General features: G+C 42.5%; 1 protein-coding gene across 4 annotated transcripts in view; it reads right to left on the bottom strand.

Moving 5' to 3' along the window:
- ELL3 (elongation factor for RNA polymerase II 3) overlaps positions 1-21,980 on the bottom strand; it is an 86,057-nt gene that overhangs the window by 28,706 nt on the left and 35,371 nt on the right. For all 4 annotated transcript variants that reach the window (XM_033920878.1, XM_033920876.1, XM_033920877.1 and 1 more), the window contains 2 exons: positions 5,743-5,870; positions 1,950-2,113 (listed from right to left, as the gene is read on the bottom strand). In XM_033920878.1, coding sequence (XP_033776769.1) covers positions 1,950-2,113; positions 5,743-5,870 — 292 coding nt within the window. The remainder of the gene's footprint in view (positions 1-1,949; positions 2,114-5,742; positions 5,871-21,980) is intronic.

Genomic DNA, 21,980 nt, shown 5'->3' on the forward strand with positions numbered 1-21,980 from the left:
CTGAAAGTTTGAAGAATCTGTCCCTCTCTACTCTCTCTATGCCCTTCATGATCTTGTAAGTCTCTATCATATCCCCTCTAAGTCTTCTCTTCTCCAGGGAAAAGAGACCCAGTTTCTCCAATCTCTCAGCGTATGAAAGGCTTTCCATCCCCTTAATCAGTCGTGTCGCTCTCCTCTGAACTCTCTCGAGTAACACCATATCCTTCTTAAGGTATGGTGACCAATACTGGACGCAGTACTCAAGATGCGGACGCACCATTGCCCGGTACAGCGGCAGGATAACTTCTTTCGTTCTTGTTGTAATACCCTTCTTGATTATCCCCAGCATTTTATTCGCTCTCTTGGCAGCCGCTGTGCACTGTGCCGTCGGCTTCAGTGTCATGTCCACCATTACCCCCAAGTCCCCACATGGGGCCTGACAATATACAAAATCCCCTACCTCACCTACAGAAGACAACTTCCATTCAGCACACAATTAGAGGCATTTTCAAAACACCAAGATGTCCATGTGCTGATTTTTGAAACTATCTTTCTGGACATCTTGTGAGGTGTCCTAGCTACTGTGTGTCCAAAATTAAAAGGGCCATGTTCAAAGTGTGTCCTGATGTCTTGCAATCATAATCAACCCTTTCCCAAGACAGCCTGAACAGAACTTAGATGAATTAGCAAAAAGGTATCCAAACTGACCAGAGGACCACTGGAGGGATTAAATTATGACCCCCCCCCCCCCCCACACACACACACACACACACACACTTCCCCAGTGGTCACTAGTCCCCTCCAACCCCACAGAGATCTAAATGAAACAGTACATACCTGTCTCTAGAACAGCAGCACCTGGTATGGGAAAGACTAGTAGAGCATCAGACAAGTATCTTAAGTAGCCTGGTGGGTGGGCTAGTGAGCCATAGAGAGTAGGACTTAGGCCCATAAGCCACTATAATAACTACATTTATGGTGGAAAGCATGAGGCCACCAAAATCCTACTATACTGCAATATAGGTGACACCTGTAGCCAAAAGGCCTATTGGGGTGGTAGACATTTGGGTATAGTAGGTTTTGAGGGAGTTTTTGAAGGCTCAGCATAAATTATAAGGGATATTTGGCAAGGTGTACATCTGGCACCCTTTATGTGAAGTTCACAGTAGTGTCCTCTAAGGTGCCCCTGCCGTCATCTACTATGTTACTCTGTTATGTCCGTGTGGCCAGTCCATTACAACGATGGATGTTTTTGTGGTTGAAAATAGCGAGCAAAGTTAGACATCCTGAAGTTGGATGTCCTGGCTGCCAAGACATCTACAAAGGAGATTTTTTTTAATATAATTTTTTTGGAATGTCTAACGGTTTCAAAAAATGGTAATTTCTCCACCTCCAACTTTGGACATCTTGTGAAAAATGTCCAAAGTTGGACTTAGATGTCTTATCAAAAATGCCCCTCTCCCTATGTTCCCTGTAAGCTGATAATGAGCAGTCACTCATACATTCTAGGAGTGTTGCTCACAGATTTTACATGGTTATTCACAAAATCTAAATCTGGAAAATTGTTAATATTTAGAACTTGTTGCTCACACGCACAAAAAAAATTATAACTTGTCACTCACATGGGAAAAAATCTGCACGCACATGGCCAATCCTTAGAGGGGGCATTGCCTTCCACGTCCCTCCACTTCCCTAGAGAGCTCTTGAGTAGGCAACTGTATCACATTTCATCTTCCATACAATAAAATTAGCCAACTGCACATTAAATGGCATGTTCTGTTTCAAAACTTAATAGCGCAGATAGTCAATGCAAAAAACGATAAAATGGTGTATTTGGAAACATATATTAAGTGTGTACTCTTAACCAGCACACTCCTTGAAGAAGCAACATCCAGAGAAAGGCATAGGTACAGTACTTAAGGAACAGTCCCTAATTCCAGTGGATGGGCTAATGAGCAACATTTCCTTACCGTGGTATGAGGCCCCAGGTTTGATCTCGATGGCGCTCCTACTCCATGTTTCTTTCTCCACCTGAGACATTCGGTCACGTGTCAGCTGGTAGGATTCGTCTGTCGCACAAATCGTTATTTTATCCTGGATGTTCCCTACACAATCCAACTGGTTTTGGCCAAACCTAAAATAGAAAAGGCGAGCATCTAGGACATTAGAGTCATTTATGTGCTTGCTGAAATAAGGAACAGAGGACAGAGTTTCTAAGTAATTAATACATGAATATTTGCAAAATCTTCACCAGTGCAAGCAACTACTCTGGTCTGCTGCTTGTGCTGGCCTGGCTCCCTTTGAAATCACTTCTGGGTCACAGGGCCAGGACATGACATCAGAGGGAAAGCCAATGCCAGCACAAACAGCAGGCCAGAGCAGCTGCTCAAGCCGGCAAAAACTATTCAAATTTGCATGTATCTGTTTCAAACAAGTCTGGGGACTAGCACCTTCCTACCTGCAAACTCACTTCATTCTGCACAACCCCACATGAACAACCAGAAACAAAAACATCTTTGCCTACCCAAAGATCTCAGGCTGCAGATACAAATCCTTCCTGGATAGAACCTTTATGTTCCAAGCGAATAGAGAAGTCTGGTTGCGAAACTGCATAAATGAACCCAAACTGACTTTCAATGCATTCCGAAAAGCAATAAAAACCGCCCTATTCGACAAATTCATTGACTAAAACTGACCACCCTTAAACTTTACCCATTAGTATGTAACTCGTCTATGTAACTTTTCTTTTTTAGGCTCCTTATCATTCGCTGACTGTCCAGCCTTCTTTCAATGTGAACCGCCTAGAAGTCTCCTGACTATGGCGGTATAGAAAAATTAAGTTATTATTATTATTATTATTAGAGGTATGCGGGTGGGAAGGGAGGGCGCGAGTGCAGCTTGGGGGGTGCGGAAGGAGCAGGGGATTGAGAGGAGGGCACGACCGCCCCAGGTGCCTCCTACCCTTGCCACATCACTGCTTACATTGTAAGCACTTCAGTGTCATCCCCACCTAGGATTACCATATGGCTCCAGGAAAAAAAAAAAAAAGTACAGATTGAGACATCCAGGTTTTAGTTCCATTGCTTTCAATAGAAATAAAACCCCGGCATCTCAATCTATCCTCCTTTCTTCCATTGCAATGGAAGTAAAACCCGGGTGTCTCAAACTGTCCTCCTTTTTCTGGAGCCATCCAGACGCCTGGACATGCCCTCTAAAAAGAGGACATGTCCGGGTAACCCTACCCCTGAAAAGAAAGATAAGATTTAAACTTGGAGCTGGGAGGGATTGAATGCTAATACATGGCACCCTCACAGTCTATCACACACACACAAAATTCCCAGACTTCTGGCTATACCCCTGGGAGAAAGAGATCCTTAAATACCAACAAAAGCAGAGATCAAGAAACTACATCAGAAAGATAAATAATTTATCCTTAGATCGGTGGCATAGAATGCTGCTACAATTTGGTTTTTTGGGACTGGCCTCTGTGAAGATGGGATACTGGACTAGATGGATCATTGGTCTGACCAAGGCTATTCTTATGTTCTAACCTCTTAGAATTTCCAAGCACATCTCGATGCATTTCCTGCACATATTAATCTTATAAACTGCAGAAGGAGGGTCTCAGAAACGATGCAAGAGTTCAGGTGAGCACTAGTGTTGAATCCGAGAGACTGAGATCATTACATTACATTACAGATTTCTATTCCGCCATTACCTTTCGGTTCAAAGCGGATTACAATAAGAGTGGTGGAGGGAAGGGTTACAAAGTTAGATCGGAGATAGTTTCTGAGAGAGGGTAGGGGAGGTGTTCGTGGTATTAGGCCAGGGGTGCCCAACGCGTCGATCGCGATCGACAGGTCGTTCGCTCAGGCGACCCCAGTCGATCGCACAGCAGGTTCCCTTCTTCCCTTCTCTTTTTTTCCCCTCCTGACTGGCCCGCCTCTTAAAGAACGCTGGCCAATCAGAGTGCTGGAAGGGCGGGGTGAAGGTCGGTGGGGGACGGAGCTCAGCGCATCACAAGAAATAGAAGCGCCTGTAATGATTGAGGTAAGAGCGAGGCCTAATGCTGCCCGATATACAATTTAAAAAACCCCAAAATCGGCCTCCCAATCAGTGGCGTACCGAGGTGGGGCGGTCCTCCCCCGCCCCGGGTGCACGGCTTGGAGGGATGCACAGCCGTCCGGGTCCTCCTGCCCTTCCTTTCCACTGGTCTGCGCACGGGGCTCGCACCCGCCGCCCAAATGGTGCTGTTGGTTATCGCGAGACTCGCGGGAGTTGACGGCACCATTCGAGCGTCGGCACGGGAACAGGCAGGCGCAAGCCCCGAGCGCGGACCGGGGGAAAAGAAAGGCAGATGACCCGGACCTGGCCGGCTGTGCACCCCTCCAAGCCGTGCACCCGGGCGGATCGGACCCCTTCTAAATCCATTGTACTTGTCTTTTATTCAGTTCCACTAATGAGCATTGTGACAGGCAGTTCTTATGGGGCAGTTCTTGGAAGTATTTCTTTGTTTTTCTGTGCCTAAGTATTCTAGTAATTTAACTTCCTTATTCCTGTGGGGATCTTCAAAGGGGACGAATGGGAGACGGCCGGTGGCAGGTGGTACTTTAGCAATTCTTACAGGTTGCCATAGGCCTCAGGAGCTGTCTTCCCTCTGCCGTGGTCCTGCCCCTCCTCTAAGTCAGAGACAGGCTTGGGGCAGAGGGAAGACAACTCCTGAGGCCTATGGCAACCTGCAAGGATCGCTAAAGTACCAGCGATCCTCTCTGCAGACTGCTCCCTGCTGGAATTAGGTAAATGGATGTGGGGAGGGTAGGCCTTCGGGGGAAGAGGGGGAGGGCAGTCCTTCAAGGGGTAGTGCAGGCCTTCAGGGGGGGGAGTCAACCTTTGAGGGGGAATGTGCAGACCTTCAGGGGGGCCTTCGGGGGAGGGGGGCTGTATAATAAAAAAATATTTGAACATAAATACAAAGTACACTCGGTGTGTATATATATATATATATGTTTAGCATTTTTATTGTTGGTACATCATTTTGACTTGGTCATTTTAAAAGTAGCTCACAAGCCCAAAAAGTGTGGGCACCCCTGTATTAGGCTTTACTCAGGGATTTCTTGAAGAGTATAGTTTTTATATCCTTTCTGAACCTCTTGTAGACAGGGGTTAATGTCAATAGGGTGGAAATTTGGTTATCTAGTCTTGCTGCTTGAGTGGCTAGTAGGCCGTCGTGTAAAGTTTTTTCTGTTTTACTTCCTTGATTGTGGGGTGAGTGAAAGGGGTGTGTGTTTTTCTATGCCTGGTAGAGGTAGTTTGGATAAAGCGGTTGTTTAAGTAGGTTGGGCTGTTCCCGTTAATAGTTTTAAATAGTGTACAGTAAAATTTGAATTGTATTCTTTCTTGGATTGGAAGCCAGTGTGAGTCGATGTATGCCTCAGTGATGTGTTCATATTTCTTCAATGAATATACGAGTCTCAAAGCTGTGTTTTGGATTGTTTGTAGTTGTTTAATCATTATTGCCGGGCAGGGGAGGTAGAGGATGTTGCAGTAGTCATCTCCAAAATTGCCTGTCATTCCTATCATAGTATGGGTGAAATTAACCCACTTGGAGACATCACCTCCGAGGGTTCTAAGAATCCCGTTTTCCAGTGTTTGTCTTCAGCATCTATCCCGAAACAAGCAGCTTTCCTATCCCTCTGTCTTCATCTCCCCCTCCACTCTATCTACAAAATGTCATTAAACAACAGAACTATAGCGAGCCTTTACCTGGACACCCCCTGCCGGATACAGTCAAAGCTGGACTGAGGCTTATCTTTACTCTCCCGAGAGAGGTAGAAGGCAAAGACACGAACTCCATTTTCAGAGGTACTGCTTGCAGAAGGTATTTTGATGTACTGTTAATAAAGGCAAATATTATGCAAGTCATTAAAAGGAGAAAATAAGAATAAAGAAATGACACAGTACAAGAGACTTTTAGTCGAGACAGCCCTAGAGACAAGATAGTAATATTAGCATTGATATGAAAACAGCTGGGCCTAGCTAAGAGTAAAAAGGAAATGCAGTCCTGAAAAGGAATAATAGTTTACGATCAGAACCACAGACGGCCCCTAAATTCACAGGCAGTGGAATAGGGTGAGCCACTGAAGCCAAGGCCCATACAATGTTTTGTGGGACCAGAGATTGGTTTGTTTGGTCCCCTCCTGACCGCCGCCTGAATTGTCCACTGGCTCACAGTTTTTCAACCCTCACTGGCTTAACTGTTAAGCAACTAGGTGATATCCTAAAGCTTTTGGAGTGTGGGGGAGGCGAGACTATAAGTAGCAACTACAATCAAAGCAAATCAATAGTAAATTCAAAGAAAAATTAGTGTGTATTTTTATTGGGACATGTATATCACCTTTTATAGTTTTACAACCACACTCAAAGTGGTTTGCATACAGTTTTCCTATCTGTCCTAGTGGGCTCACAATCTATCCAATGTACCTGTGACAGTGGAAGATTACCATATTTTCACGCATATAACGCGTGCGTTATACACGATTTTTACAAACCGTGCATAACCATGCGCGTTATACGTGTGAGCGCGTTTTACAACTTTTTTTTTTCAATCCGATCCGGCATCCCCCTGCGAACCGAAATCCTCCCCCCCGCTAGCGTCACCCCCCCTCCCCCGCGATCCTACATCCCCCCCAGCACCGCAAAACATCTCTTACCTGATTGGGCACCAGCACCGGCACCAGCACCAATGCACAGGATGTGCCAGTGCCAGTGCCAGTGCCCGAAGATCCTCCCTCGTTAGGTTGGGCTGGGCTGGGTGGTGCAGTGCGAGAGAGATCCTCCTTCTTCCTGCGCCGGGCTGGACTAGGCTTTGAGCATTTGCGAATGCTCAAAGCCTTCTGGTCTCGCTCTCTCTGAGAAAGCGAGACCAGAAGGCTTTGAGCATGCTCAAAGCCTAGTCCAGCCCGGCGCAGGAAGAAGGAGGATCTCTCTTGCACCGCACCGCCCAGCCCAGCCCAACCCAACGAGGGAGGATCTTCGGGCACTGGCACTGGCACATCCTGTGCATTGGTGCTGGTGCCCAATCGGGTAAGAGATGTTTTGCGGTGCTGGGGGGGGGGGGATGTAGGATCGCGGGGGGGTGATGCGAGCGGGGGGGGAGGATGCCGGTTCGCAGGGGGAATGCCGGATTCGAATGAAAAAAAAAATGCTCTCTCGGGTAAGCGAGCGGGGGGGAGGATGCCGGTTCGGAGTAGGTGGGAGGAGGTTTTAGCATGCGCGGTATACGTGTGTGCGCGCTATATTAAATTTTTTTTACATAAATTTGTGTTCCCCACGCGCTATACCCGTGTGCGCGTTTTACACGGGTGCGCGGTATATGGGTGAAAATACGGTAAGTGACTTGCTCAGGATCTCAAGGAGCAGCATGGGGTTTGAACTCTAACCACTGCACCACACTCTCCTCCAATATGAGATCAGAAGTGAGCCAAGTATAGACCAATGAAGCCATTGTGACATCACTGATGAGGTTGGCTCTTAGGCATTGGTGGAATGAGGCATTATGACATCAGGGAAAGGGGTTGGGACTAGAAAACCACCTTCTTGTAGCTTTACAACCACACTCAAAGTGATTTACATACAGGTACTTCGAGCATTTCCCCTCTCTGTCCCAGTGGGCTCACAATCTATCTAATGTACCAGGGGCAGTGAAGGAGCACAGGGTGCTGAGGCTGTAGCTCTAACCACTGCACCACTCTCTCCTCCACATCCATATAAAGTGTAGATAGTTTTCAAATAAACTATTTACCCAGCAAAACAGCTTGTATACATTACTCTTGTTTATTTTTTTTTTTTTCAAAGACTGGTTGTACTTTATTACTTTTATACACCATTCAGTTAAGTGCAGCCAAACGTAGCAGTGGACATCTTTTATTCCAGAAGGGTATGGTCTGCTTTTCAACCCCACTTTTTTGTCTTTTCTGAGACAGAAGCTTCAACCAGGACACTTTCTGTCTTTGAGAAACACATACACCCTTTTTCGGAGACACATGCTCACTCCTCAATACAGTCCAGTGACAGCCACTAGTAGAAGATTCTTGCTTTTCTTATGGCCAGCCTTATGTTACGTGCTCAAGACTGGGAAAAAAACACAGGTTGTCCCCTAGCAATAAAACAACAACAAAAAAAACCCCTTTGTGAGACACCCTATGGTCTTCCTTTGAAATCCCTGATAGGGATAAGAGGCAGAAGCAACCTCCAGTCCCTCCTGTCTCCTCTGGTGCCAGGTTCCAAATGGCACCATTTCAACCTTGTGGTTACATAGAAACATGATGGCAGATAAAGGCAAAATAGCCCATCCTGTTCTGCCACTACAGGTTCAAGCTGCCATTAGGCAGTCCTGGTTTTACCCTCTTGCATCTAAGGCCTTTTAACTAGAAAATGATATGGAGACTAATTTTTCCCCATCCCATTCCTGTACGCTCTGCCTTAACCACACAACCCTCAAACAATTGTGATTTTAAAATGTTTCAGGCTTGGGCAGATGGTTAAGCTTGCAGGAATAGGGTAAGGACAGGAAAATAACTCTCCGAGACAGGACGGGAAAATGAGTTCCTGCAGGGATGGGGAAAAATTTGTCCCCATGTCATTCTCTGCTTTTAACCTCATTGTTGCTGAGTTAGCAGGCCGATGCTCCCGGAAAGAATAACCTAACTTGTGAGGTTGATCACAAGTTATGTTAGTCATTTACGCGAATTATTAACCTGCAATACTGAGCTACTGCAAGTTAGTGACTCCTGTAGTAAATTAAGCTGTGATAAAGTGCAATATTTTTCCACAGCTTAATAACTTCCCTTCTGTAAATCCTAATGCTGTGCAATCAAAATCTGATTTTATACATATTTTACAAAGTCTTTTTTTTCCCCATTCTTTATTCATTTTTAATATACTTACAATAAGTGTAACAGAATTTATAGCATTTTAAACACAAATACAACACTTAATATTCTGTTAAAACTCTATATCAGAATTTATCCCCCTCCCCCCTACTTAATTACATTTTTTAAATTCAAGAAAAACCTATCATAAACCTTATTCCTATAATATACTTTATTTAATGCTCAAATCAAAAAACCCTTCCCTCCCCCCATCTTGGCTGTGCATTTTTTAAGGGGAAAAGAAATATTCAATCATTACAATATTTTGTTAATGGATCCCAAATCTCCTGAAATTTCCTAAAAATCCCCACCTGTACAGCTGTTGTCCTTTCCATTTTATAAATATTTTTTACATATTTTCTCATATTTTACAAAGTCTATTTGACAGTTTATTTAATATAATCAACCATTAGATATTCACCTAGGTAGCGGTACCATATTTAATGACAGACCAACCCGGATGCATGGCCCTGCCCTGTTCCGTCCATAGTCCCACCTTGTTCTGCCCCCCAAAAGCCTCGTCTCTTTTCACACAACCTCCAGGCCACATCTGGAAGGCCTCCAGCATTTCCAGATGCGTGTGATGTCATCCACACATGCATATTTAGGACCCTAACCATAGGTTAAGAATTGCCATTCTGGGACTGACTAAAGGTCCATCAAGCCCAGTATCCTGTCTCCACGAATCTCTGTTCTGACTACCTAGTACAGGGATGGGTAACTACGGTCCTCAAAGGCCACAACCCAGTTGTATTACAGACTAATACTTTTAAAACTAATAGGAGGAAATATTTTTTCAGTCAGAGAAAAGTTAAACTCTGGAACGCGTTGCCAGAGGATGTGGTAAGAGCGGTTATGTAATGTAGCTGGTTTTAAAAAAGGTTTGAACAAGTTCCTGGAGGAAAGTCCATAAACTGCTGTTGACAGATATGGGAGAAGCCACTGCTTGCTCTGGATCAGTGACATGGAATGCTGCTACTATTTGGATTTTTGACAGGTACTTGTGACTTGGATTGGTTTCCATGAAGACGGGATACTAGGCTAGATGGTCCATTGGTCTGACCCAATAAGGATATTGTTATGTTCTTATGTGAGCCAAGTATAGAACAATCAAGCCATTGTGACATCACGAGGCTGGCTCTTAGGCATTGGTGGAATGGGGCATTATGACATCACAATCTGAGCTTTGGAATGCTGCTACTATTTGGGATTTTGCAAGGTACTTGTGACCTGGATTGCTTCTGAAGACAGGATACTGGGTTAGATGGACCATTGGTCTGACCCAGTAAGGCTATTCTTATGTTCTTATGGGTTTTCAAGTTCTCCACAATGAATATACAAGAGATCTATTTGCATATAATAGGGGCATTACATGAAAATAAATCTCATGCATATTCATTGTGGAAATCTTGAAAACCCAATTGGGATGTGGATCTCGAGGACTGTGGTTGCCCAACCCTGTCCTAGTCCCATTCTCTGAAAACAGTCCCAAAGCTAATTCAGACCTCTAAGACAACCAATACAAAGGAAAAAGGGAACAAATCAATTGTAGAGTACTTTGAATTTTTCTATCTACACAACTCTTGGTTATATGCTTCTCCGGCTCTGCTCCACCAGGTTCCTTCCTTTTCAAACAGCATTCTCCAGAGGCCCTTCTGTTTACTGATTAAGGGCCCCAGAAGCTCAGCTGCCTAATTGTTGGGTTATCAGGGGCTTCTGCTGGATGGGCTCTACTGGGACCCAGTGCTGCTTTTAGTTCTTCAGCTCACCTAGATTTCACCTGAGCACACTCTCTCGCTCAACACAAACTCCCGTTTCTACACATGGGGCAGCAGAAGGAAGGGCAGCAAGTGTGTGCTTATGTCACCCACATGAGTTCTCATAGAAACATCAGAGGGAAGCAACATATTTTTTAGATAAGTTTTGCTAGTTTTATGAATGAGATATTTGAATGTAGTAATTTGTCAAGTGTTTTAATATGTATGCAATACTTGTAATCCACTTTGGATAAAAGCAGAACAGAAATAAACTATAAACTACTGCAAAAACAGAGTAAATTTGGGACCACTCAGAGCTATCTTGTTCATAGGGATGCTCAGTGTGTCAGCACAGCAGTTCTGCAGACAGGGTTACTAAATTCACACAAAAACGAGAACACATGGCCCCATCCCCAGCACTGCCCCTACATGAACCTCTTCCCCTCTCCTTCAGTGAGCGCCGATGCAAAGTGATGATGTCACACACATGCGTGGATGCCCTCCAGACATGGCCCCGAGCTCCTAAACCTGGACAAATTGCCAGGTTTTCAGAAATCACCTGGACACCCGGATAGTCCTCTCCGCCTGTGCATCTTCGGTGCGACAGGTGCCTGGCCCTCTCCGCCTGGCAAGGGAGGAGGTGCAGAGACCTATCTGCACTGAATTCTGCTATCAGGTTTGTCTTGCTACTACTCAAGATTGTCCACAAAGTGAGGGGATCTGGATTTGGATGGACAAATTGGGGAGGGGGTGGGTAGGTGCAGAGCAGGGACCTTCTATTAAATATCAAAATGTACAGCGCTGTGATAAATAGTAGTACAGTAGTAATGTTTGTGCCTATGGGCACCCCCTCTTGAAATTTGACCCTGGCTTCCTTCCTATCTCCTAATATTACCAGTTAGCCCCAGAATATACACTTTTCCTTCGCTGTGAATCTGACCTTCCCATCAACCTGGATCTAAACAGGTCTGTTCATTCATCACCTTCCTCAGAACACTGTTTACTTTCTAGGCTTCCCCAACTCTACAGAAGTAGAAGGAGGGCCTTACGGAAGGCCACACACTGTGAGGGTGTGTATGCAAAGCCGAGGACACGGGTGACAGTGTTGAAACTAGTCCTGCCATTTTATGTGTAGAGCATCAGGACACAGTCAAATAAACAGAGGAACCTAGACCTTTGGACTGTTTCTTTTGAGTACAAACATACCTCTCCAACAACAGGTTTCTGAGTTACACGGGAATCTGTTTTGACTTTTCCCCATCAGTCTGTCCTTCTAACTATTGCCCCCACCCTCTTTAGTGACCAAACAATCCTCACCTTACAGGTCTTCCCCCACTGGGCTACAGTGAATACTCAGCTTCTGCCAGCAAAATAGATTTTAAGGCTGTATAAATTAATATAGAAAGTAATTACAGTAGTTTGTTTCAGAATAGCAAACAATTACCTGCAGCCTGTAACTACTTTTTGGACATGTGGGAATTGATTGCAACACCACATTACAACAGATGATTCTCTTATGCTAGCATTTTCCCACACTCTTTTCCTGATCTGTCTGTTTATGAAACCTGAGATCTAGAGGGGTTGGTTCTCTCTATTCGGAACTCCTTCCAGTTGTTATGGATAATGATGCATGACAACCCAGTAAGGAACTATTCCCTACCGGTTTGCCAATGTGCCCTAAACCAATGCATTATGGGATCAGCAGCACCAATTTTAATGGGAGAATCAGGGATTGCAAATACCAAATATGGCAGGGCCTCAGTACCTTCAGGGCGCAGCCTATAGCTCTGGCAAACAAGTTAAGATTATTCCATAAAATGCATTCAATAGAAGAGGTCAAGAATCTGATATGGCCACTGTCGCACACAGGGCAACAGAGCCCTGATTTTGGGAAACCAAAACAGCAACTCCATGTATACAAAGGGGAAAAGAACAAAAGGAAACAAGAATGGGTTGGCCTTACTAAGATGGCAACTAAACATTTAATAGAGGACCGCAATCCAGTCGGGTTTTCAGGATTTCCGCAATGAATATGCATGAGATCTAATAGCATACAATAAAAGCAGTGCATGCAAATAGATCTCATGCATATTCATTGGGGAAATCCTGAAAACCCGACCGGATTGCAGCCCTTGAGGAGGAGGGTCTTTGACACCCCTGAACTAGAGGTATAGGGGAAGGGGGGGGCGAACAGGAGGAGAGGCCGGCACCCCCATAAACATGGCACCCAGGGCAGAACCCCCCCTTACTACACCACTGATAGAATGTCAAGCCTTGTTTAAATAAGAGGGTTTTGCTAGCATTACCTCTTGAGTTTAAAGTGCTATGAGGTTTGTTTTTTTAACAATGGTAGTCTGTAATTGGTGCTTTTGTACTAGTTCAAGTTTCAAGTTCAAGTTTATTAAATTTTGATTTTACGCAATATCAAATATTTCAATGCGTATTACATAATTGTAATGTACAATAGAAACCAGGGATGACAAATACAAATAAGACAAAATACAGACTAATCATTATGTTCTATTAATACAAATTGAAACATGTAGGTAAAAGGTGGAAATACAATTTAAATAATTTATAATATTAATAAAAAAGAAAAAAAAAAAAAAAGGGAACAATTAAGGTTTGTACATAAGGGTAGGGGAAGTGTAATATTAGGAATAATTAATCTGTTTAATATTAGAAAAATTTTAATATAAAGAGTGTAAGAAGATCCAGATTAATATTAATGATAATTTGATAGAAAAGAAAAAAAGAGAATTAAGTCACATCTTTAAGAAGCCAAGCCACCATGTTAAGCCTATTGAATGTCATTTTTGTTTTGTACAAGCTTTTTTTTCTGTTTTGCAGTTTTAGATCCCCTGAGGCAGCCTGTCAGACGAAACAAAGTGCCCTTGTTGGGATTTTCTATATATACATATGTGCAGCTAGAACAGCTAAATTTTTCCCTTACTCAGGACTGTTGATTATTATTGATGAAGAAGCTGTAACTGCATTGAATAAGATGCAGCAATGAGAGAGGATAGGAGGTTCAATTTGTAGCAATATAATTCTATTGAAGATAAGAGGAACTTCTGTTTTGTTTTGTTTTTTTAAAAAATTTTGGTTGATGGACGGTAACATTTTTCGAGGAGTTTTTTGGACTAGCGATGGTGATTTTTTTCCCTGTAGGGTTTTCTGTATTCTTACCAAGGTCCTTTTTCTCCACTGGTTTGGTTAAAGATTTTTTTGGATATGACAGTTATATGAAGTTATACTGCTTCTTAGGCTTAAGTGGCAGATGACTGCGCATTTATGATATTTTTTTTTTTTTACCGCACACTCATTTATTGGTCAGTAATTGAAATCTCTAATCATTATGATGCCAAGTTTCCCAAATTTCTGTTAATATTTCATAATCTATCAGTTCTGACCAGCTGGAAGGTAGTCTACCCCCACTGCTATTCTCTTTCCCTTGAGAAAGACATGGGGGAAGCCACTGCTTGCCCTGGATCGGTAGCATGGAATGCTGCTACTCTTTGGGATTCCAGAATCTTGCTATTCCTTAGGTTTTGGCCAGGTACTAGTGACTTGGATTGGCCACTGTGAGAAAGGGCTACTGGGCTTGATGGACCATTGGTCTGACCCAGTAAGGCTATTCTTATGTTCTTATATAAAATTTTTATTCATAAAGATTCCATGGTGTATTTAGCTTCCTGCAGAACTTTCATCCTGTTTGACTCAATGTCATACTTAACATATTGCATCACTCCTCCACCAATGTGATCCACCTTATCATAATTTATTCCCTGTTATTACAATATCCCATTGATGCTCTTCATTCCATTGAGTCTCTGAAATGCCAACTATATCTACCTCTTCATCTTATCTTAGGTTTAGACTTCTGGCATTTGCATACAGATATTTCAAAGTATGGTTTGTTTGTTTTTTTGTTTGCATTTAAAAACAGGCCTAGCAATTGGCAGAGATAATTTCAAATCTTAACTTCATCTGCTCTTTATTCAAAGGTACCTGGGCTTTTTTTGTCTTTACCACAATCTATCAGGATGCTTTCACTGTTCTGTTTCATTAGTATCCTTTGTAGAGACCGCATTCCAAGCTAGAAACATAGAAACATAGAAGATGACGGCAGAAAAGGGCTACAGCCCATCAAGTCTGCCCGCTCTGCTTACCCACCCCCAGTCTATGCCCTAATGACCCAATTTCCTTATCTTGACCCTCGTAGGGATCCCACATGGGTATTCCATTTATTCTTAAAGTCTGGCATGCTGTCTGCCTCGATCACCTGCACTGGAAGCTTGTTCCAATGATCAACCACTCTCTCTGTGAAGAAATACTTTCTGGTGTCGCCATGAAATTTTCCGCCCCTGAGTTTGAGCGGGTGCCATCTTGTGGCCGAGGGTCCCTTGAGAAAGAAAATATCATCTTCCACTTCGACACGTCCCGTGAGGTACTTAAATGTTTCGATCATGTCTCCCCTCTCCCTACATTCCTCAAGAGTGTAGAGCTGCAATTTGTTCAGTCTCTCTTCATACGAGAGACCCTTAGAAACATAGAAGATGACGGCAGAAAAGGGTTATAGCCCATCAAGTCTGCCCACTCTGCTTACCCACCCCCTGTCTATGCCCTAATGACCCAATTTCCTTATCTTGACCCTCGTAGGGATCCCACATGGGTATCCCATTTATTCTTACTCCAGATGCGGGCGCACCATTGTCTGATACAACAATGGTGTATCGGACAGTGGTGTCGGATTTGTATGTCTTCTACCTTTTTTTTTCTTCTACAGCTTATATCTTAGTTAAATCGAGAAAAAAATTTCTAATCTAAGATTTAAATGTTAGACTTACATATCTTATCATTCAATGGGATGAATAACTGCATAAAACATAAGAAAATTGCAAATTATGTACGCTTATTTAATCCTGACATATTAATGTTTCAAGAAACCCACTTCTCAGCTTCTGATAATATCAAAACTGCATTTAAGGGCTATTCTTTGCCCTACTTTTCACCAGCCATTAAGAAAAAATACGGAGTTTCCATCTATATCAAAACATCCCTATCGCTCCAGGTTCTTTCTCATTTAACAGATATGGAAGGTAGATGGTGTTTTTTGCATGTTTTGATTCAAGACAAACCCTTAATTCTTATTAACATATATGCATCAGTATCGGACTCCCCAGCATTAATAACACACTCTACATCCCTTATTATTTTAGGAGGAGATTATAATCAACCGCTGGTTCTTTCAAATCCAAAACTCTCACTGAGTTACAATCTATGATAGCCAATTATGATCTCATCAACCCTTGGCGGATTTTAAATCCAAATCCAATAAATGGAAGTATTAATCTACCAGATTTTTATAGATACCACCTGGCCTTTTTACTAAAATATGGTGCACAATGGTCTCAAACTGACCCATGTACTTTATCCCAACTTGGTTGGAATTAGAACAGTACATCCGTACTCCTATACCTATCCAAGCTCTTCCTACCATGTCTTTCCCATCCACTTTCAAACATTTCCCCATTTTGAAGGCTACCCAAACAGCTCTATGTACACATGACAAAACCGCTACACATTCAATACAGTATATACACATCGTAACATGACAATTTGGAACAATCCAGCCGTTAAACATACTAAAAAACCTTTATCCTGAAAGATTTGGCAAAAGAGTAGGGTTTGGTGTGTTAATCAGTTATTTGATGGAGATGAACTCATGCCCTATTCCAAATTTGTAGAATGCTACCCATTATTGAATTGCAAGTATCAACAATGGTTAATGTTGACAAATATATTGTCAAAAATGCAATTATCATTAACTGCTTGTATGATCAGTTGGTGCATAAAAGTAAAAAAGAAAGGTAAAGCTATATCATTTTACTATCAACTCCTATGGGACTCTTATTTCGTAGGAGTAGAAGATATATGGGCAAAAAACCTTAATGTCTCTTTAATACATTCTGAATGGAATATATTTTGGTCTACAACAAACAGACATCTCTTGTCAGCTAGTTTATCACCATCCATTTATTTTCTTATGTGGACAGTTACCCGGACTCCCTCTCGTATGAAAAAAGCAGCACTTAGAGATAATGATAAATGTTGGCATTGCCTCACATCTGTGGGTAATTTGTCTCATATGCTTTTTGAGTGTGAAACTATTCATCCCTTCTGGGAAGCTATATGGTCTACCATTAAGGAGATAACGAACTGTATTCCAGATATATCATATGACATAATAATCTTGCGTTCTCTCTATACTTGTTTTGATAACTCAAAATGTAAACCAAAATTAATAGATATGATGATATCTATTGGACTACAACAGGTGTTGCAACATTGGAAATTGGCCTCCAGACTCAACTATTCCTTCTGGTGGAACTCTGTTTGCTTGTATAAACAATATGAAAAATACGCTGTTGAGAAACGTTTTCCGCTACTTCAACATCCTCAGAGCCAATTAGGACTCCCATTAATAATTTTGTAACCGATCAAAAAGTATAATCTATCATCATCTATTTATATTCTTTGTATGACATGTTTGGCTGTTATTTCAAAGTAGATTGGCATTTCCTGATAGTTTTGTTGACTGTTTATCTATCTGTTTGCAAAATTCAATAAAAAAGATTGAATTAAAAAAAAAAAAAAAAAAGAAGGCAGATGCTGAACATGTGGGGAGGGGGTGGGGTGAGGAACAGAGAGAAGGACACAGAGGGAAGATACTGAACATACAGACAGGAAACCCTGGACAGTTAATTTAAAAAATATATAGAAAGGCAGAAAACAGATAGTGGGACCAAAGAAATGCTCAGTCAAAGACAGAAAAAAGTATTTTATTTTCTTAATCTATCAATTACAATATGTTAGCGTTAGGAAATGTGCATCTTTGGTATCTTACATTTCAGTTTCTATTACTATGACTGGTTTTCTTATATAAGTCTGGAATGTATTTGATTTTTGCAGAGTTTGTTTAGTGGAGCTTTGAAGGAAAGTTCCCCCCCCCCCCAGTCTCCAGTATCTTGGCAAAAATAATGCTATATGGGGCCAATCATAATTTTTCCACCTGAGGCTAGTTCAGTCCTAGCAATGTCACTGGCTCTCCCCTCCACAAAATGTTGCACAGTTCCTAATGAATCTAATTCAGAAAACCACAGAAGAGAACACATCAGATGCTGGAAGAATGTTTCATGCAAATGAAAGCATGGATGTAAAACTTACTTATGATAAATCCAGATAAACTATGTTATTATGGGTGGCTCAATACTGGGAGCAGTAAAGTCTCACTGAATACCATTATCTGAAATTTGGGCATGATAATAAATTAATACTCGAGCAAGAGGACACAGACATAGTAATAGTGAAGTTTACAACTGGTGCACTAGACAAGCCCACTGCTATTGGCAAAGCAATTTAAACACTCTTTCGCCTTGAGCATATCTAAGTCTTTCTAAGAAAACAATGGCCCGTTTACAGATTATGCAAAATGCAACAGCCAAGGTGGTCAGAGGGAGTGGGTCAAGGTGGGAGGGAGCTATACAGGCAGTCCCTGGGTTACAAATGTACGATTTGTACTTACAAACGCAGTTGCGGCTTTATTTGATTTCATTTCCGGTGTGCTCCAGAAATGGTCAGGCTGAAGACGACGTCGGAGGAATTTTGCTGCCACTGCCTTTGCTGCCAATAAGAGCTAATTAATGAATAAAGCTAATTTTACCAACAGTTACCCGCTCTCAGTGGCATAGTAAAGGGGTGGGGGGGCCACCCCGGGCGCCAGCACCTCTCTGCCCTGCCCCGCCACAGCACACCACACTCGCACCATCCCTCCCATCACCCCTTATCTCTTCTCCTGCCTGTTGCTCATGCCAGCCTGTTTCCCCTCTGAATCACTTCCAGGTCACGGGGTCAGGAAGTGACATCAAAGGAAAATCTTATGCTGGCACGAGGAGCATGCTGGAGAAGCCACTTGCGCTGGTGAAGATTTAGAGATACGAGAGGGAAAGGGAGAGTGCAAGTGTGGAGTGGGGGTTGGGAAGGAGCCGGGGTGGGGGTGGGGGCGCAGAAGGAGTGGGAGTATGGAGACGAAACGCACAGGGGGTGCCTCCTACCTTACTATGTCAATACCCTCTCTGTTCCACTCAGTATTTTATAAAGCCACCTCCACCCCCTTCAGCCATCTCCTCTCCACTGTGAGCTTAGACCGATCTCAATCATTGTTAGAAAGCTGTGAATTTTTATGCTGACAAGTACAGACAAAGAAGGGGACTGAGCAGTATTTCTAGTGGCATAGACTCCTACACGTCTCCTGCCGCAGGTTCAGGAATGACTCATGGCCACAGTGTGTGGTTGTGCGTGCTGTACTGGTAGGGACAGTTGTCCCTTTTGTCAGCTGCAAGCAGAGGTAAGTAGCAAGAATCTTACAATCTAGAAATCCGACTTAAGAACAGCTTTCAAAACGTAACTCATTCTTAACCCGGTACTGCCTGTAAAGAAATAATCAAGCCATTGTGACATCACTGATGAGGTTGACTCTTAGGTGTTGGTTGAATGTGGCATTATGAAATCACAATATGAGCTCTGGAATGTCGCTACTCTTCGGGCTTCTGCTAGGCACTTGTAACCTGGGTATCCACTGTTGGACAAATACTCATAAACCTTCAAGCCATAGTGAAAACTAGTAATCTAGTTGCCTATAACTTCTCTATCTCTGAGAATATTACAATGTTAAACACTATTTAGTTATAGTAGGGTTGTAACAGTAGATTACATTCCTTAAGGTCTATTAAAGAACTATTTATGCAAAATTCTAAGATTAACTATAATAAAGCTTGAAATGAAGATTTTAGTACAGACTTTAAGGTTTAAACCAATAATTTAAAAAATAAAAAATAATAATAAAGAGATTTTATAAGTCCCAGGTTTTTCCGGCCTATGATTGGAGCATGGAGTGGTAACACTACGCTGACAGTTCAGTCCATGATAGGACTATGCGTAGGCTCCAATTCTGAGGCCTTTTCCTGGATTAGTAGATAATTTCTGATGCACTTCTCGCATTTAGTGGGATATAGGTTTTTACATATGAGTATTTGTGATCTGGACCACTTGGGTAGTTTGTATTTAGGTTATCCACTATTGGAAACAGAATACTGGGCTTGAGGGACTTTCAGTGTTTCCCAGTATGGCAACTTTTATGTGAGTAAAGTACAGCCAGTCCCTGAGTTACAGACGCCCAATTTAAGTATAACTCATACTTAAGAACGTGGTTGCTGCTTCATTTGATTTTACTAAGCAGCATTTCCAATGGTGCACAGACTCCTACACTTCTCCTGCAGCAGATTCAGGAATGATGCATGGCCACATTAAGAACAGTGTGTGGTTGTGCATGTTGTACCTTAGAGGGAACACTGGTAAGAACATTTGGCTTTTTTGTCAGCTGGGAGCAGAGGTAGGCAGCAAGAATCTTAAAATCTACATGTTCTGAGTTACATACAAATCCAACAAGAACAGCTTTAAAAATGTAATTTGTTCTTAACCCAGGGACTGCCTGAACTATAATTGCAATGCCTGTACTGACTGCTGATGCAGGCAAAGGTGTTGCTTAACCCTGAGTTTTAAAATCATTCCTGGCATGACACAGGCGTGAAATGTGCTTTGCGTTCCACAGAACAGTGTCCATGAGCACAGATCGACCGTGAAAGAAAACAAATCTGAGTGGGAGTGCACCATTTTGCTGGAATAAAGTTCCAAGGGATTTGAGGGTGGGAGGTCTTATTTAGGTTTTCATAGAAAAATTAATACAAGGTTGCCTGGAGTTTAGGTTATTTTTGGCATTTTAATGATGGCAATAATGATGACAGCTGCTTTGTCATGATGTTTATCATTTATGTATAATGTTGTATGACATATGTAATAGCTGCGTAACCTGCCTTGAACGATATTGCTTAAGAACATATGAATAGCCTTACTGGATCAGACCAATGGACCAACTAGGCCAGTATCCCCGTCTTCATGGAGATCAATCCAAGTCACAAGTACCTGGCAAAAACCCAAATAGTAGCAGCATTCCACGCCACCTATCCAGGGCAAGCAGTGGCTTCTCCCATGTCTGTCTCAACATCAGTTTATGGACTTTTCCTCCAGGAACTTGTCAGCCAGCTACATTAACTGCTTTTACCACATCCTCTGGAAACGCATTGCTTAACCTTGAGTTTTAAAATCATCCATGGCATGACACATCCTCTGGTAAGCTTAAGCAGGTTATGCCATTATTCATGAGTCCATGAGGAGGGAGAGTTACATAACAGTTGATAGCTTTGGAATGACTGCTTTTCACCAGGCAAAGAAAGATATTTCTTGTTTTGTTTGAGGACACAGATAATAATTGCTATGGTTTGTTGTTTATTGTATTTATTTGTCCAGTTATCTGAGAATATTACTTGTTATTCTTTTAAATAAAGAAATACATCAACATACATATCAATATTGAATTAAATTATGTTGTTGTGTGTGAACTTTGGATACCATATTAGTCCTGTCTTCAGATCTATCACTCTTATGTCATCTTGATAAAAGTGTCACAGTCTGAGGGCTAGATTCATAAAACTTTGTGGTAAAATCCGATGGGCTGCTATTGCAGCCGTTATTGTAGTAATTTCAAAAAGGCAAGTAATTCTCCTAATAGCTTCACATGCAAATAAGGTTGGTGGAGAGTAGCAAAGATTTGCAAAATTTGCATGTGCCCATCGCTGGTGATAGCGATGGGCACATGCGAAGAATAAACATTAAAATAAAATAAAAAAATCAAAGATTGGCAGGGGGATGCCTACTTCCTCTTGCCGCCAAATTCAAGCAACACCCACCCCCCCAAACACATGGCAGCAGGAGAGATGCCCACTCCCTCCCGCCCCCAAGCAATGCCCCTCCAACACCTCCTCCCCATCTCCAATGACTCCCCGCTCCCTGCCCCTTACCTTATTTATGATGGCTGGCTAGAGGGATGTCTTACTTTCTCCAGCCAGCAGACCCATCTCTTCAAAATGGCGGGCCTTTCCCTCCTCGGTACATCCTGGGATGCAACGCTTAGGGGCCTAAGGTTCTGATTAGCCCAGGTTGTTTAAGGCCCCTCCTATGGGAGGGACCTTAAACAACCTGAATCAATTTTAGTTTTTGAAAATCTGGCCTCAATTTAGGAATGTAGGAATGTGCATGTGTGTTGTGTTTGCATGATGTACCAGATACATGCTTACCTGCAATTGCACATGTGTATGTTAGATGCCTCTATTTAAGTTTTCCATTCGCATAAGCC

This window comes from Geotrypetes seraphini, chromosome 14, assembly GCF_902459505.1.
Source record: "Geotrypetes seraphini chromosome 14, aGeoSer1.1, whole genome shotgun sequence".
NCBI classification, from domain to species: domain Eukaryota; kingdom Metazoa; phylum Chordata; class Amphibia; order Gymnophiona; family Dermophiidae; genus Geotrypetes; species Geotrypetes seraphini.